Source organism: Centroberyx gerrardi, chromosome 2, assembly GCF_048128805.1.
Source record: "Centroberyx gerrardi isolate f3 chromosome 2, fCenGer3.hap1.cur.20231027, whole genome shotgun sequence".
Classification (NCBI taxonomy): domain Eukaryota; kingdom Metazoa; phylum Chordata; class Actinopteri; order Beryciformes; family Berycidae; genus Centroberyx; species Centroberyx gerrardi.
The window spans coordinates 15,381,475-15,396,939 of NC_135998.1; the positions used below are offsets into that span (position 1 = coordinate 15,381,475).

Below are 15,465 nucleotides of genomic sequence, written 5' to 3' on the forward strand. Positions count from 1 at the left end.
CAGTTTGTTAGGCAATACCCGCCATAAAAAAAACTTACTGATTTAAATTTGTATAAATAAAAAAGCCCCGCATTTGGTTAGAATTGTTAAATTTGGCTGCAAAGCGGTTTGGCAATAGTTGGCATGGATTAGGCTGGAAGAACTGACTAACTGAAAAAGAGTAACAAACTGCTGTATTATAAAGGTTATGTAACATAGCCCGAGTTTATATCGAAATCTCTTGACTTTGGAATGAAAATCATTTCCCTGTAGACTATCCAGACATTTCCCATTAACAGTCCACATCACCATCTCAGCAGCGGAGTTGCTCCGCAGCAGTCAGTTGTTTGTTTATTGTTTTTCAAATATGGCCTAACATGTTGGAGTTGTGAAACACCGCAGGATTGTACACAAAAAGCTACGACCAAATAATTTTATTAGCCTTAGTGCCAGTTGAGAAAATATTGCCCCCTGTGTCTATCTTGTGTTTGCCATTTGGGTAAATGCAATCGGTAGATTCAACACAAAAATTCATTTTGAAGTATGGCGCCACGGGACTACTACGTCTACATTCATCTCATACGTGTAAGTAAACGTAATTATTCCGACTGTTTAACAATACTACATTTTAATGCGATGCTTTAGCAATATTAAAGGAGCTAGGGCAGCGAAACAACTTTGTAACGAAAGTGCGGCTAACACAGGAGGTGGGCAAGCTCAGCGGTGTATTGTGGGAGAGACAGAAGCTACAGACTAGAGGCACACAATATGTGTTGGCTCTCGCCTAAAAGGAGGCAGTATTCTTCAAGCTAAATCATGTAATGTAATCGGCGAAAGGAAAACGATTTCGTCTTTTCGTCAATAAAAAAGCATTATATCGGACAAACCATGTCCAAGCCAGGGGAGAGAAACAGATTGAACGAAGACCATGGCAGAAAGCAGAGTTCAAGTAAGCTTGTTCTTTTTTCTTTCTCCAGCCTAATGCCTGTTTCGGTAACTGGGATACGCTAGATCCCATTTTGCTCGTAGTTGCTCCAGCCTATCACCCTGTAAGCAAAGTCAAGCATCTGTAATGTATTGCTGCCTTGTGGTCGGTGTTTATGCTGATAACGGCGCCGTATTTTGCCTCATGGTAGCTTTCTGTCGGTGCCTATCGTTTCAGGTTTGTCGAACGGCATGGATAGTCATCCCGTCTGCAGTTCGGGGGAGAAGCGAAGTCACCATTGGAGAAGTTACAAGTTGATTATTGACCCAGCGTTGAAGAAGGGATCGCACAAACTGTATCGCTACGATGGACAGACTTTCAACATGTCCGTAAGTGGATCGTTTACATCCGCCTTTGATGCGGCGAATGCTACAATTGTAACCGAGTAACCGACCTCCATGATGGGTTACAATGTAGGCTGTTATCGGGCTGGCTGGCTCGTTTCTGCATCTTGCACGGCGTGTCAAACGTGTTCGTGTCGCCAGCGCGAGCGACTGGACACCGTGTTAGTTTATGCACGTTGAGTGGCAAACTACTTTGCAACAAGTTATTGCCTTGTGCATCCAAGTTTTGAATGGGAAGGATAACATTGTTGTTCCCCCTCCTGCAGAACCCTGGGATGCCACCGGTGGACACCGTCCGAGACCCGAGAATCGGTCGTCTCTGGACTAAGTACAAAGAGACTGACCTCCCGGTCCCGAAATTTAAGGTAGATACTCCACTTCGGCCTTGACAGAAAGTATCGTGCTTTTCTCAAGTTTTTTGGGGGGACTGTCAAGTGCGTGGTGGCCAGACACACCCCCTCTCTGATCTCCAGGACATCGTATGATTGTTGACGGGTTATATCCTCCAAAATAACAATGCATCCACTGCGTAACTGAGTTTTTGGGGCTTTTAAACAGTTATTTTTAATAAGGGTAATATAGGACTGACTGGATTTGGATGTCGAGTGTGAGTAGGCTTGCACTTTGCTCAACTGTTTGCTTTGTCCAGCTGTCAGTACAGACCCACATGGTATGATATTGACCTGAACCTGCACCGATCATAACCCCGCTCCTGTCCTTCCAGATCGATGAGTGTTACATCGGCCGGGTGCCTCCAAAGGAGGTGACATTCGCGAGGCTGAACGACAACATTAGAGAGGGCTTTCTGACCGACATGTGCAAGAAATTTGGAGACATCGAAGAAGTCGAAATTCTGTACAATCCGAAGAACAAGAAGCACCTGGGAATTGCCAAAGTTGTTTTTGAAACCGTGAAAGCCGCCAAGTTGGCAGTGCAGACTCTTCACAACACGTCTGTCATGGGCAACATTATCCACGTGGAGCTCGACCCGAAAGGTAAATACCGCTTCACTCACAGAAATAAACCCCATATATCCCACATGTATGCATATTAGTATTCACCCGAGCAGGAAGAAAGAGTCAAAGTAATGTTGCATTGTTGAAACCCATTACGAGGGCAGCGGTCACGTGTTGAAATTTACGTGCGTTGCCTGGTAACGTCGGATAATTGAATTTCATTGAGAGCTAGCCTGCTCCCACTAGCCAAAAGCTGAAGGTGCTGTGTAATGACTCCCACTGTGTAGTTTCAGACCTGTAAACAAACACAAGCCAATCTGTCAGATTCTGCCTTGCCATAGGGGGTTTTGTTGAGTCACCTTTTAATTATAAACACTGAAATGCCTTTCTTTAACAAGGCCAGCACTGAAATGTATTCTTGTTGTCTTTGACTGGCACAGATACAAAACTTTAAATAATCTTAGTGGAGTGTTTCACCGCTGTATTTTTAAATGTTGGTCTAATGTTTTTCAGGCACTTGTTTCTGTGCACATTTAAATGAAAACTAAGCAAATTGTTAGTACCTATGTACAATATTTACAGTTTTTCACTGGCTGCTCTGAGTTTTAGACAGTCGTCTTCACCTGACCTCCCGCACAAATGTTTCTTTACTGTGACATCCTGTAAATCGTTTCTCTAGACTCTCTTAAAGAGGCAGTCTCTCTTGACATGTGCAGTTTGTGAGTGTTGCATCTTTATGTAGAATATAATCAAGACATCTTTGAGTTGCATTATTACAACAACCTAGTACACATTACATGCATAAAATGTTTAAGCTTACTATAACTAGATTGATCATATTGATCGCAAAACATTTATAATGAAGTCATATTTTCTGGTTGGAGTTTTCCAGTTTACAATTAATATATAGGCAGAAAAATATTTTGATATTAGTAGGTAAAGCTCTTGCTGTTTTCATAATAATTTGGAAGTGTTGTTTTCTTTTGGGAGGAAACAGCATAAGTGAATGATGCCCTTCTACAAATGTTTATTTTTGGGTTCTGCTCATACAGATATTGAATAGCCACTATGCTGAAATCATGGCAGATTAGTTTTAATTCAGATTGCAGGCTGAATTAGGTCTGTTTTACAAACTTGGCAATAGACCCACTCTTGTCGTATTTTCCGTCCATTCAGGTGAGAATCGCCTCAGGTACTTCCAGCTCCTTATGAATGGCAGCTACACTCCCTGGACGCTGCCTGTCGGTGGAGAGGAGGCCAGGGAAGTTTCCCCTCGAAGCCTGGCAGAAGCCCTACTGGTAAAATCTTTATTGTTCATGGCTGCGGTTTAAGTCACTAGATAATCTGAGGGGATGACAGATACACAATGATCCACATAAAGAAATTATCCAACCGCACACTGTGAGGCTTAGCTGACAGTATACTCACATCTTTATTTTTCTTTATAGCATTTTGCAAAATAGGCTTACAAAAGGAGCGATGTTTCTGTTTCGACTACTCTTCAGAGATACTCTCTCTCTCTCTGCCTGTTTGGAAGAGTTTGTTTGGTGAATTTGTTCACACTACGGTGTAGATATTGTCATTGAATTATAGTTTTAGTTTTTACAAAGGAACAAACTTCCCAATCTAAGCTGACATCCTTATCTCTAATCCGTTTTATCAGTGCAGCAGGTGGTAAAATAGGGCCGAGGAAGGAATGTTATGCAGCCTCTTGCCTGCGGAGTGAAGTGGCAAAGACACTGAAACATGCACTTTGAGCTGTGGCCTTGTAGCATGAGGTCCCCTCCGCACACATGTGCCTAAATACTCTTCTTTTCCACTGGTTTGCTTTGTAAATGATCCTGTAGTCTACACCATGAAATATAATTGCTGGGCCATTTGGAGAAAGTGATCCAACTATTTTCATGATTGCATAAATATGCAGTAGTTGTCCTAAAGATAGGCTCAACAAAATATCAGGGATATTTCTCTTTTTTTTTTAGTTGTCATGGTAGAAGTTTTATTGGTGTGAATGTCGTGTCTGTGGTTCCTTGAGTTCGCCTGATCATGTTTGTCTCCTCTCAGGCGTGCGAGCCCATCCGCAGGTTGTCGGAGAGCGGTGCGTCTGCCGCGGGAGGACCGGCGCCGCCCAACAGCACCTCCACTCCCCTGTCCCTGGACACGGCCTACTCCAGCCTGAGGCAGGACACGCCGCAGTCCCAGGGAACGCCGCACACCCCACGGCAGACGGGTACGCCCTTCTCGCAAGACTCCAACTACTCCAGCAGGCAGTCGACGCCTGCGTACCAGTCCAGCCGGGCCGAGAGCTCCGGAGGCTACAAGTCCCGCCGGCACGAGAGCAAGTTCCAGGACGCCTACAACCGCAGACCGGAGAGGCCTCAGTACCGCAGCAGCATGTACCGGAGTACGACCTCCGAACAAGCTCCCTTCAAACAGCACCAACTCACCCCACCTGAACCTCCGCCCCCCGCCGCCTCCTTCACCTACACAGCGCCTCCCCCTGCCGCGGCCAACTTTAAGCCGGCCTTCTCCCCCTACCAGGCCCCCATGCCCCCTGCGTTCCCGCCCTCAGAGCCAGCCTTCCACCACCCTGCCCAGCGGGAGGGGGAGTACCTCAGGCCGCCCCAGCCGCCTCTGGCAGCCGCCACTGACTTCATGCCCGTCAAGGAGAGGCCAGAGACTCCGCCGATCCCCGAGCCCCCGCCGGAGCCCCTGCCCCAACCCGCCACCCCTCCTCCCCAGACGCCGGAGCACTGCCCCTCACCTGGCTCCCCCACGCTGGATTCAGAGCGGAATAGCCTGGATTCCCGCATCGAGATGCTCCTCAAGGAGAAACAGACTAAACTGCCCTTCCTGGCCGAGCGTGACTCGGACACGGAGGTGCGAATGGAGGGAAGTCCGATTTCCTCCTCGTCCTCTCAGCTGTCCCCGATCCCTCCTTACACGTGCGGGTCTCACGGCGGCCAGCAAAATTCTCGTCCCTCCAGCACGGGCCTGGAGGACATTAGTCCAACCCCACTGCCAGACTCGGATGATGAAGAGCCAATTCCTGGAACTGCCTCCCTGCTGAAGAGAGTCAGCTCTCCTGTCCACGAGAAGATGAACACCAGTGACCTCAAAGACGGTCATTTTCACAGCCACACTCCCACTGATAAAACGGACATGGTAAGACACGGCATTTGCCAGATTTAGTTTCTAATATTTGTAGAAAATAATAAATAGGAAATTGGGCATTCACATGAAAGGTGAATGCAATTTTGGGAAATAACTCCTCCTACTTACATGAATAATATTATTGCATGCATGTCGATTTGTTAAGTTTGTCACAACAGTAGCCCTGTAATGATGTTTACATACAGCCTTACAGCAGTTACGTAGGGGAAGTGAGATCTAGCTTCAGTGGGAGGTGTAGTAAGCATATAGCTTTCCCTTTTGTTTCATTCTTGTCATTCAGCCTTGTAGAGGAAATTCCTGTTTCACAGAAAACTATGTATGAAACAGTGGCTGAGCTGAAAACAAAGATAGGGTCCTTCGGAGATGAAAGGTCTTTGCTCGCTCAGTTAGCAGGTGTTTTGTTGCAAAGAGAAGAAAATGATCTCAAACTTTTGTCAGACAGTATTTTTAGGTTTTCACTCAGGTGGCTTCCCTTTTTTACACTCGGCGCTTATCTGAGACGTCTGTTAAAAGAGGTGGAAAAAAAATCTTGGCACAATAGGCTCTGAATATGAGTATGAAAGGTGTAAAGTTTAAGTAACAATTAACTCATTATATAGATAATAATGAATACAAAGTTTTAGATCCATGTATTACTTATAGCCCAGGTCTTAAACGCTTTAACCCTCGTAACAAGTTGGTCTTGTTGTTTATGTCAGTCTAATAGTAACTGGCTAATGATGTGATTGTATTTCTTTACCATGTGCCGTCCTTTGAAGCGGAGAAATAAGAGCCGTTCTGCTGTTGGGGAATTGAACACTTTCGTTTCCTCTTTCTAACACTCGCAGCGCACGCTAACAGGGAGGAAAACACAGACTGGCTGTTGGCCCCATTCAGCAACACACTTCCTGGTTTTGCTGAGCCTGACAGTCAGGATTGGCCACAGCGTCTCATGTCTCACATTTCAATTTATCACAAAGCAAACATTGCAAACTGGTCATTTGGGTAAAGACGCCACTCCCATGCTTAGTTTCATTTCTGTACCAGATCATTTTATAATGAAAAACAGTGGGGAAGAGAATTCAGCACTGATATGTTTAATGACATGACTTTTGCATTCATGTTATCGATTTTGGTTTCAGAATTATTTGATACCTAACAAACAGCTATATTTAAAAGCATGGTGCCAAAAGACGTGGGTCAGTTGTGTTTGACTATGCTCGTGCGTATACTAAACTTTGAACTTGGATCAGCCTTTACATGATTTGCTGCTCTTGTTTTGAATGATTAACAAGTAATGACATGTTGCAAAACGCTAATAGAGCAGGCATTAATGGCAAATATTTGAAGAAAAGCAATGCTGTGTGTCTTTTTGTGTATGGTTTGAAATTAAATGGAAGGTGGCTGTATTTGCGATACTATTAGATTATTCTGAGGGGCAAAAAGTTTGACTCTTCAAATGCTTTTCACCCAATAAGATCACACACCACAGTTCTGACAGATTGTCCCTTCTCACACAGGGCAATCCGTCGTCTGGAGAAGACATGGAAATCTCCGACGACGAGATGCCTGGAACCCCGATCACCAGTGGAGACTGTGCCAAGGGCATTGTTGTGAACTCTGCAGTGTCCCCAATGCACCAGACCATTTCCATCCCTCCTCCAGGCTTCCCCCCTCTACCGCCTCAGCCTGGCTTCCCCATCCCTCATCCCCACCTCCCGCCTCACTCTGCCGTCCCAGGCCACCCTCACCTGGCCGGCCCTCCTGGAGTCCCTCACCACATGCTGCCACATATGGGTCCCTATCCTCCTGGCATGATGCCTCTGGTGCAGATGGAGCTGATGAACTGCCTGCCACAGTGGGGCAGCGTTCACATGTCCTTTCAGATGCAGACCCAGATGCTGAGTCGCATGGCTCAGACGAGAGGGCCTTATCCGTACCCCCATTTTATGGGTGGTGGTGCGTCTGTGCCATTTGGGGGACCCTACCCACCTCTTTCCATGGGTGCTACACCAGCCGGCAGCACAGGGGGACCCGGGCAGCCGTGGCCCCATCCCAGCGTGCCAAAGTTCAACCCCGCTGTTCCTCCTCCTGGATACGAGGCTAAAAAGGAAGACCCCCACAAGGCCACAGTGGACGGCGTGCTGCTGGTCATTGTCAAAGAGCTGAAGGCCATCATGAAGAGGGACCTCAACCGCAAAATGGTGGAAGTGGTCGCGTTTAGGGCCTTCGATGACTGGTGGGACAAGAAGGAACGCTCAGCCAAGGTCAGTTTTCCATTTCACCTTCTAAGATACTGCTACAGTTTGACCTCCAGAGGCAAAGAGAGTTCCTGTTCTCACACATCAGTGTGGGAAAAGTATTGCATCACACTTGTACAAACGTCTAACTATACTTCTAACTTTTTACTGCTGAAAAATAAATTGGCCAACCAATCAAACAAGGTCTATATTGTTTGCCAGTTGCATTCATAGGAAGATTTTTTTGTATTTATTTATTTAGATATGGCCTACATCATAGAATTCATTAGTATTGTAATGAAGTTATCACCCTGTAGTAGTTGGTTTCCTATTAAGAATGATTGCAGTGTAAATGTTTATAATAATCATATAATCAAAAGGTATTCAGTCTGATAGCGTGATGCTTACTGTAGTCATTTTAGGAGGTTTGTAAGATTATTAAAGATTATTAAATAAGAATGATGAAAACTACTTCTCTATTCAATTTTAGCTGATATGCTACTCTGAGGTCCAGCCTATCTTTGTGAGCTACTTTTGGTACATATAATGTTTTTTTTCAAATGGAATTGAGAATTGAATGTGGCTGTTGCTTTGATACAAAAATGCTGGAAAAGGAGCTACATTTGAATTTGAAATGGCATGTTTCATGAGAAATGGTCTCAGTTAAATATGGCTATGAATATCTGCACAATAGAATATTTATTTATTTTTGTCAATGGATTCAGATTTTGGATGATGGGAAGATGTTTTTGTTTTTTTTCACAAACCTTTCCAAAATTTGCCTCACTTACAGGAAAACATTGTTCTTTTCTTTTATTCTATTTTTGGCTTAATGTCAAGGTAACTAAGTTAACTTGCATTAAGTGTCATGTTGTGGGTTTTTTCCCCAGGCATCCTTGACTCCAGTGAAGGGTGCGGAGGGGAAGGAAGAGGAAAGACCCAAACCCAAAGAGACTATGGGTTCAAGTCTGCTAGAGAACTGGAACAAGGGTGAGGGCCTCGGCTACGAGGGCATGGGCCTGGGAATCGGTTTGCGAGGAGCCATCCGCCTGCCCTCCTTCAAGGTAAGCCTTGAAATTTGCTTGCCTTTCAGCAAACACGGATAAGGAAAGGAGTCTGTCACTTTTCAACCAACTGGATTGCGTGTTGGTGTTTAATGGTTGTGTGTTGTGCTTAGGTGAAAAGGAAGGACCCTCCGGAGGCTGCAGCTGCAGGGGACAACAAGCGAGCGCGGCCGTCCACTCCGGTGGACGATGAGCTGGAGGATGAAGGTAACCCCGTACTACAAAAATTCACTACAGCAAAATAGATCTCCCCCCCCCCTGCCGCTGCCGCCGCCGCCGCCGCCGCCGCCGCCGCCGCATGCAATCCTCTCACTTCCACCAGGTGTTACAAAATTGCTAATAGCTAATTTTTCTCATGGTTAATTTTATCCAGAGCGGGATCGAGACCCAGCTGAGCTCCCCCTGGATGATTCCAAACTGGACGCCGATGGCACGTCAGCAAAGCGACGACACTCACGGCCCCTTGAGCTGGACAGCGAGGGAGAGGAGGAGGTCGAGACCTCGGGGAAGGAGGAGTCGCTGTCTGATAGGGAGGAGGGGCCTGGTGAAACGGAGGCCGTGGACAGGCTGTCGTCAAGCAAAGTGAGTGTTCACCGAATTACTAGATGATGTATGAGTGGTGTGTGTGTGTGTGTATACCATCTTGTTAAAGTGTATGTGTTGAATTTTGTCTTAACTTTGCATTGTGTGTTTTGAATATTCTGTATATAGCTTAACATGATATGTGACTGTGTCTTAGGAGAGTGGAGATGAGGAGGATGACGATGAAGACGAGGCAGACTCATCCAGTGAGAGTGATTCGTCTGATACGTCTGATGAGGGTACGTGATGTCTCTGATATCAGCAGCTGGTTGGTTCTTCATATTAAGTCTGTTCCCAGTAATTTATCATTTCTTCTCCCACTTACGACAGAAGTTGAGAGTTCAGCGTCCTCCAAGGTCGGCTCAGACTCCTCGGCAGAAAGCGAAGACTCCTCTGCCTATGAGTCGAGCTCGGAAGAAGAGGAGGAGGAAGTGGAGGCGGCGGAGGTGGCGGTAGATGTAGAGGATGAAGGCAAAGAGGATGAGGTTCGGACCTCTTCATCTTCTTCGTCCTCTTCATCATCATCTTCTGATGAAGACGCAGTGGAGGCAGAGACCAAGGCACCCAGCACCCCTGCAGGGCCGGCCCCAGAGGATGAGGAGGACCAGAGACCCAGGGAGGGGCTCAGTAGCAAGCCCAAACACAGAGCTCCTAGTCCTGAGGAAGAAGGAGCGGATACTGGGCATAGCAGTCTGGAGGACCAGAAGCCACCGTCGCCTAAAGGAGTCCCAGGTTGGTGTCTGCTCCTAATTCTATACTGTTCAGGTTAACTGTAAATTATTTTTGTTCTAGCATTTCAGCTAAATGTATTGTCATTGTTTATTTTCAAGTACTGATGTCAGAGGTTAAATAGGATTATGAATAATATCTTGGTTGTCTTTCAGTTGAAGAGCCAGACGTGACTGCAGATGGCAGCGTTTCTCTAGTGAAGTCTGAGCCTCAGGAGCAAGCCAGGACCCTTCGGCCGCCGACCCCGACCGGCTCCCCGCCTGAGAGTGACCAGGACACACAAGCCAAGAGTCAAGCAGAGCACGAGGAAATGCCCTCCACCCCTAGTCGAACAGCCCCGTCCCACCCAGATCCAGACGCACCTGTCCCTAAATCGCTCTCCACGCCTCTCATGCACCTCCCTCTCCCCCCTCACCCGACTATGGAAGGACGTTCCCTCCTCCTGCCGCCCCCCGGCCCCCTGCCCGACCTCCCCCAGCGGCCCAGGCTCCCCACAGATGAGGACATCCCCCGCACACCTGGCAGGGACCTGATGGACCGGGCCCGGAGTCTGGGCAAGTCCCAGAGCACAGATACGGTCCCCATCACACCTGGAAGTGATGCCCCGCTGACGGGCAGCAGCCTGTTACTCAGCTCCCCTCACATCCCCGGCAGCCCCTTTTCCTATCCCGCCCAGTCTCCTGTCCTGAGTGCTGGTGTCCCCCGCACCCCAGGCAGAGACCTGACCTTCACCCCCGTCTTCCCTGACCCCACAGCCCCCACCATTCATAGGAAACCATCCTCCGAGAGCCTGGATGATAGGCCAGTTTTTAAGGAGCCGCCCATCAGCACCCTGCCCAACCAGGCCCTGTCAGCTGGCACCCAAGACCCAACCAGTCTCACCGAAGATCTGCCCGCTGTCCTAGCTGTAGATCTCCCGGTGCCATCTGACACCGCCCCACCCAAGAGGAAGCCGGGTCGGCCCAAGGGCAAAAAGACCCCTGCTGTCCCCCCACCTGTTGAGTCTTTGGAGCTCTCGTCTGCCCCCACCCCTCTGCCTCATGACGCTCATCTCAGAGATCATTCTGTGTCTGCCAAGTCCCCTGACGTCTCCACCCACCCCAGCCTGGACTTCCGGGAAGGAGAGGTGGAGCCTCAGACGGTCCTGCCTGCAGAAGACGGCTTCCTGCCGTATGAAGAAGCAGCGCCTGCGGTTGTCAAGCCGGCTCGGAGGGCGCGGCGAGGCTGGGAGGAGCTGCTGCTGGGCAGCTTGTCCCCCGTCACCACGTCTCCCCGGTCCTACTTCACCCCGCGCTCAGAGTTTGAGGAGATGACCATCCTGTACGACATCTGGAATGACGGCATAGATGAGGAAGACATACGCCTCCTGCAGATCACCTATGACAAGATGCTCCAGCAGGATAATGGGAATGACTGGCTCAACGACACCCTCTGGGTCAACCACCCTCATATCCTTTACTGCTAGCCCTCTACTTAGTTTACACATGTAGTCCTATTAATCTGCTTTCTTAATAGCTTCACTTTCTACTGTGTGTATCGAATAGTTAGCACCCTCTGCTGGCAATAATGGGGAATTATTTGGCTGTATATTATTGTTAGAATTAAGAAGCTAAGACCAGCTGAAGTAGCCTAATATCTGTTTAGCTTCAAAACTGTTTTGGCAGTCCACTATCCAAAGCCTCCTGGTCTTTCCTTGACTTCCCTGCACAAACCAACATCCCAGGAGTGAAGCGAAAGAGGAGAGACGACGGCATGAGGGACCATATGACTGGCTGCGCACGTAGTGAGGGATACTACAAGATCGACAAGAAGGACAAGATCAAGTACCTTCAGAGCACACGGCTGCTGTCAGAGGAGCCACCAGTTGACACGCAGGTAGGCTACAGATCGTGGTGCTGGAGTTCGATACAGCAGCGGTTCTCAGTCCTGGTCCTCAGGGCCCAGGAACTAATAGGGATGCCAGGTGAAAGCAATTAACTGCAATTAACTGCCTGGTATGATGAAAACCAGAAGTTGGTGATGCACGCACACACACACACACTTAAATTTAAACACACACACACTTAAATTTAAGTGTGTGTATCAGGGGCATAATTTAGTTAAACATTTAATGTAAAGAAGTAAATGTAAAAATGTAAATCGGACAAAACTGATTCAGAATCAGTATTAATAATACAGTATGGGAAATGTAATGGTAATTTTCTAAATATGTAGTGGTAGCAACGCAAAGTGTTTTGAGATAAAAATCGACTCAGTCTACAAGGGAACGTGATGAATCTCTTCACTCTGTGTGCATGAACATGTTAAATTGCCGTAGGTTAATAGAATCTGTCTCGACTGAATATTTTCTCTCTTTAGGGTATGAGTATTCCCGCGCAAGTACACGCCTCCACCAGAGCCGGCTCTGAGCGGCGGTCAGAACAGCGCCGTCTGCTGTCCTCCTTCGCTTGTGACAGTGACCTACTAAAGTTCAACCAGCTGAAGGTGAGCAAAGTTAAACAGAACCTGTTCGAGTTTCAATATAGTCGCCGATGCAAGGTGTCGATGCAGAGATTCAAGCAGGCTGCATAGCTCATAAACGGGGTCATCGGGGTCTTGTGAACTTGTAACCTTGCGGGTTTCCTTAGACAGACAGATGCCGTTCTCCTTTTTTTGCACAGCATTTACACATGTAGACAACAAACTCCCCTGCTACTTAAATGTGACATGTTTTGTTTTTCTTTCCCACTATTCCCCCAGTTCCGTAAGAAGAAGATTAGATTCTGCAAGTCGCACATCCACGATTGGGGTCTGTTTGCTATGGAGCCCATTGCTGCTGATGAGATGGTGATCGAGTACGTGGGGCAGAACATCAGACAGGTGAGAGACAGTTGATCTGAAGTGGGGTTTCTGTCACACCTGTGTGTAAACAGTTATTATATTTTCAGTGGAGAAAACATGGGTGTCGAGTCAACTCATCTAAAGTGGAGTCCAAGTGATTTTCCTGAATTGATACAAAGACAGCACAATAACAATGATCAATAGCTGTGTGCCTTTCCTATTAGGCAGATTGTGGAATTTTAGTGGTGTAATCATATTTCCCCATTCAGTAGACGCATATTAAAGTTGTTTAACTCGCGTGTCCAGGTGATTGCGGACATGCGGGAGAAACGCTACGAGGAGGAGGGCATCGGGAGCAGCTACATGTTCCGTGTCGACCATGACACCATCATTGATGCTACCAAGTGCGGCAACTTCGCCCGTTTCATCAACCACAGCTGCAATGTAAGACAGCCACACATGGCGTTTGTAAAGCTTCAGCACCCTCTACAGATTCTACAGAATACAAGCAAACATCCTCTAATTCTGTCTTTATCTTTTGGTCTTTCTCTTAGCCCAACTGTTATGCGAAGGTCATCACAGTGGAGTCCCAAAAGAAGATCGTGATCTACTCCAGACAGCCCATTAACGTCAATGAAGAGATCACTTACGACTACAAGTTCCCCATCGAGGACGAGAAGATCCCCTGTTTGTGTGGGGCAGAAAACTGTCGGGGAACGTTGAATTAACGTCGGCATCCAGTCAAAGAGAATATCTTCCAGGGATTAAGAGCGCTGTCCCCAAACATTATTCAGATTTCCCAGACACGCACAGAGACTCCACGCCAAAAACCCCCGAAGAGGAGGAACGGAAGACGCAAGTGTTTATTTTTTTGGGGGGGGAGGACCCGCAAGTCACCTGGATACAATTCAGCTACCTGTATGGGACTCTTCAGATACACATATTTACTCAAAATTGTTTACGATTTCTGGTGCTCTTGAAATGAAAAAGCATAGTTTTTTATGTCTGCCAGTGACCCAGAATTTACAAAACAGTGACTTGCCGGTGCAGCACTTCCTTCCTTCCTCTCAAGTGGTATTTCAGCATGGTTCCCTCCATATCTAGTCCTGGTTTGTACAGTTTCACCTACTCTCATTTTTCTCATAAGCTTTATGTAGCCCACATGTGGTACGTAGCCCCCCAAACACACAGATTCAGCTGCTTATTGATACTGTTGACACGCACAAGCCCGCTAGAAAAACACCCTTTCTGTGGGAGAAGACATGGTTAGCCCCCCGAGCAGATGGCAAACTACACTATTCACATCCAGGAGCGCAGACGGGAGACGGGGCGAGAGTGTTGCGAACTCAGCCTGCCATGGACTGAAACCCCCCTCTTCCTCGCTCTACCTCCTCTGCACCAGTTCTCTTGAAAACACACAAAACTGATTCAAACTTAAGCAACAAAAATGGTTAATCCTGCCACAAATCTGGAAATATTTGGATATCACAACTGCTTTCACCAGCCAATAATGTGGATCATGCTGCTTCCTATTAGTTTATGCAAAGTTAAAGATTATAGTTGCAAAGATGTGCAAAATGGTATTAATGATATTCCAGTGTTTTCCATTTTTGTTTAGATATTTCTTTTCTTTTCTTGTTTCTTCAAAGACACTATATTTGTGTGTGTGTGTGTGTGTGTATGATTGAGAGAGAATGTCTGTTTTCGTCAGGCTTTTGAGTGAGAGTATTTATCAGTTTAGCTTAGTGTATGAGAATGTGAGTGTGCTGCCCTCTGTAGGCCGTAGTGTAGAAGGCAGACCAGTCGCCAGCGTGTTTCAAGATACTGATGAAGACTCAGTTGATTCCTGTCTAGATCCACTAGACACTGTCTGAAAATGTTCATTATATTGACAAAGGTGTCACCTTTTGAAAAACTCTTTGAGGGCCAAGAGCATCGGCGGAAAAATACATCTGTGTATTATTTTAAGTGCCATATGAATGTGTAAACCTCTTCAGTTAACCTGAACAGAGAGACGGATAAAGGTCATTTTTCTGAGAGCCGTCACTTGCAGCTGTGTTAACGTGCATGCACAGAGAATCGCTGCCTATTTTCACCGATGTGGGTGTTGATGTTTTTGTTTGTGTGTCGGGGACGGCTGTTTCATATTTGTAAGCTTTCCCCTATATAGTGCTTCCTCCTCCACTGAAACAAGTAGGACACTTACTCTAGCAGTGTTTAATCTACCTTTGAGACAGAAGTGTTTCTACAACCCGTCAGACCTCCTCGTCTGAGCCTCCACACTCAGAGCCTCAAGCTCCCACCTTTAGTTTGTGTAGAGCGTAGGTCGTCTTTCTTTGACAAAACTCATTAAGGAAAAGATATTTTTACGTTTGTGAATGCACTAGAGGCTTGCACTTCTGCTTTACGCCCTCTTTAGCCAATCAGTTTTCTTAAGACCAAGTCAGTCATTGCTTTTCATTCAGTTGGATTGGTTATGGAGAATTTTTTCACCAGTGATGTTTATATTGTACATGATCACTTGTACAGAAGATCTAAAGCTTTTTTATCTTCACAGGGGTAAGACTTTTAAGATGCATCTTTCTCTTGTTTTTTTTTTGTTTTTGTTTTTTT

At 46.7% G+C, this 15,465-nt stretch overlaps 1 protein-coding gene across 1 annotated transcript; it reads left to right on the top strand.

Moving 5' to 3' along the window:
* The first annotated feature begins 746 nt into the window (after window positions 1-746).
* Window positions 747-15,465, top strand: setd1ba (SET domain containing 1B, histone lysine methyltransferase a). Its single transcript, XM_071910369.2, has 18 exons — window positions 747-928; window positions 1,142-1,293; window positions 1,575-1,673; window positions 2,033-2,303; window positions 3,441-3,562; window positions 4,329-5,429; window positions 6,938-7,684; window positions 8,548-8,721; window positions 8,835-8,928; window positions 9,095-9,303; window positions 9,461-9,542; window positions 9,634-10,035; window positions 10,188-11,480; window positions 11,741-11,907; window positions 12,391-12,516; window positions 12,772-12,891; window positions 13,159-13,296; window positions 13,407-15,465. Exons 1-18 carry the CDS (start codon window positions 868-870, stop codon window positions 13,578-13,580), a joined length of 5,532 nt encoding a protein of 1,843 aa, XP_071766470.2. The 5' UTR covers window positions 747-867; the 3' UTR covers window positions 13,581-15,465.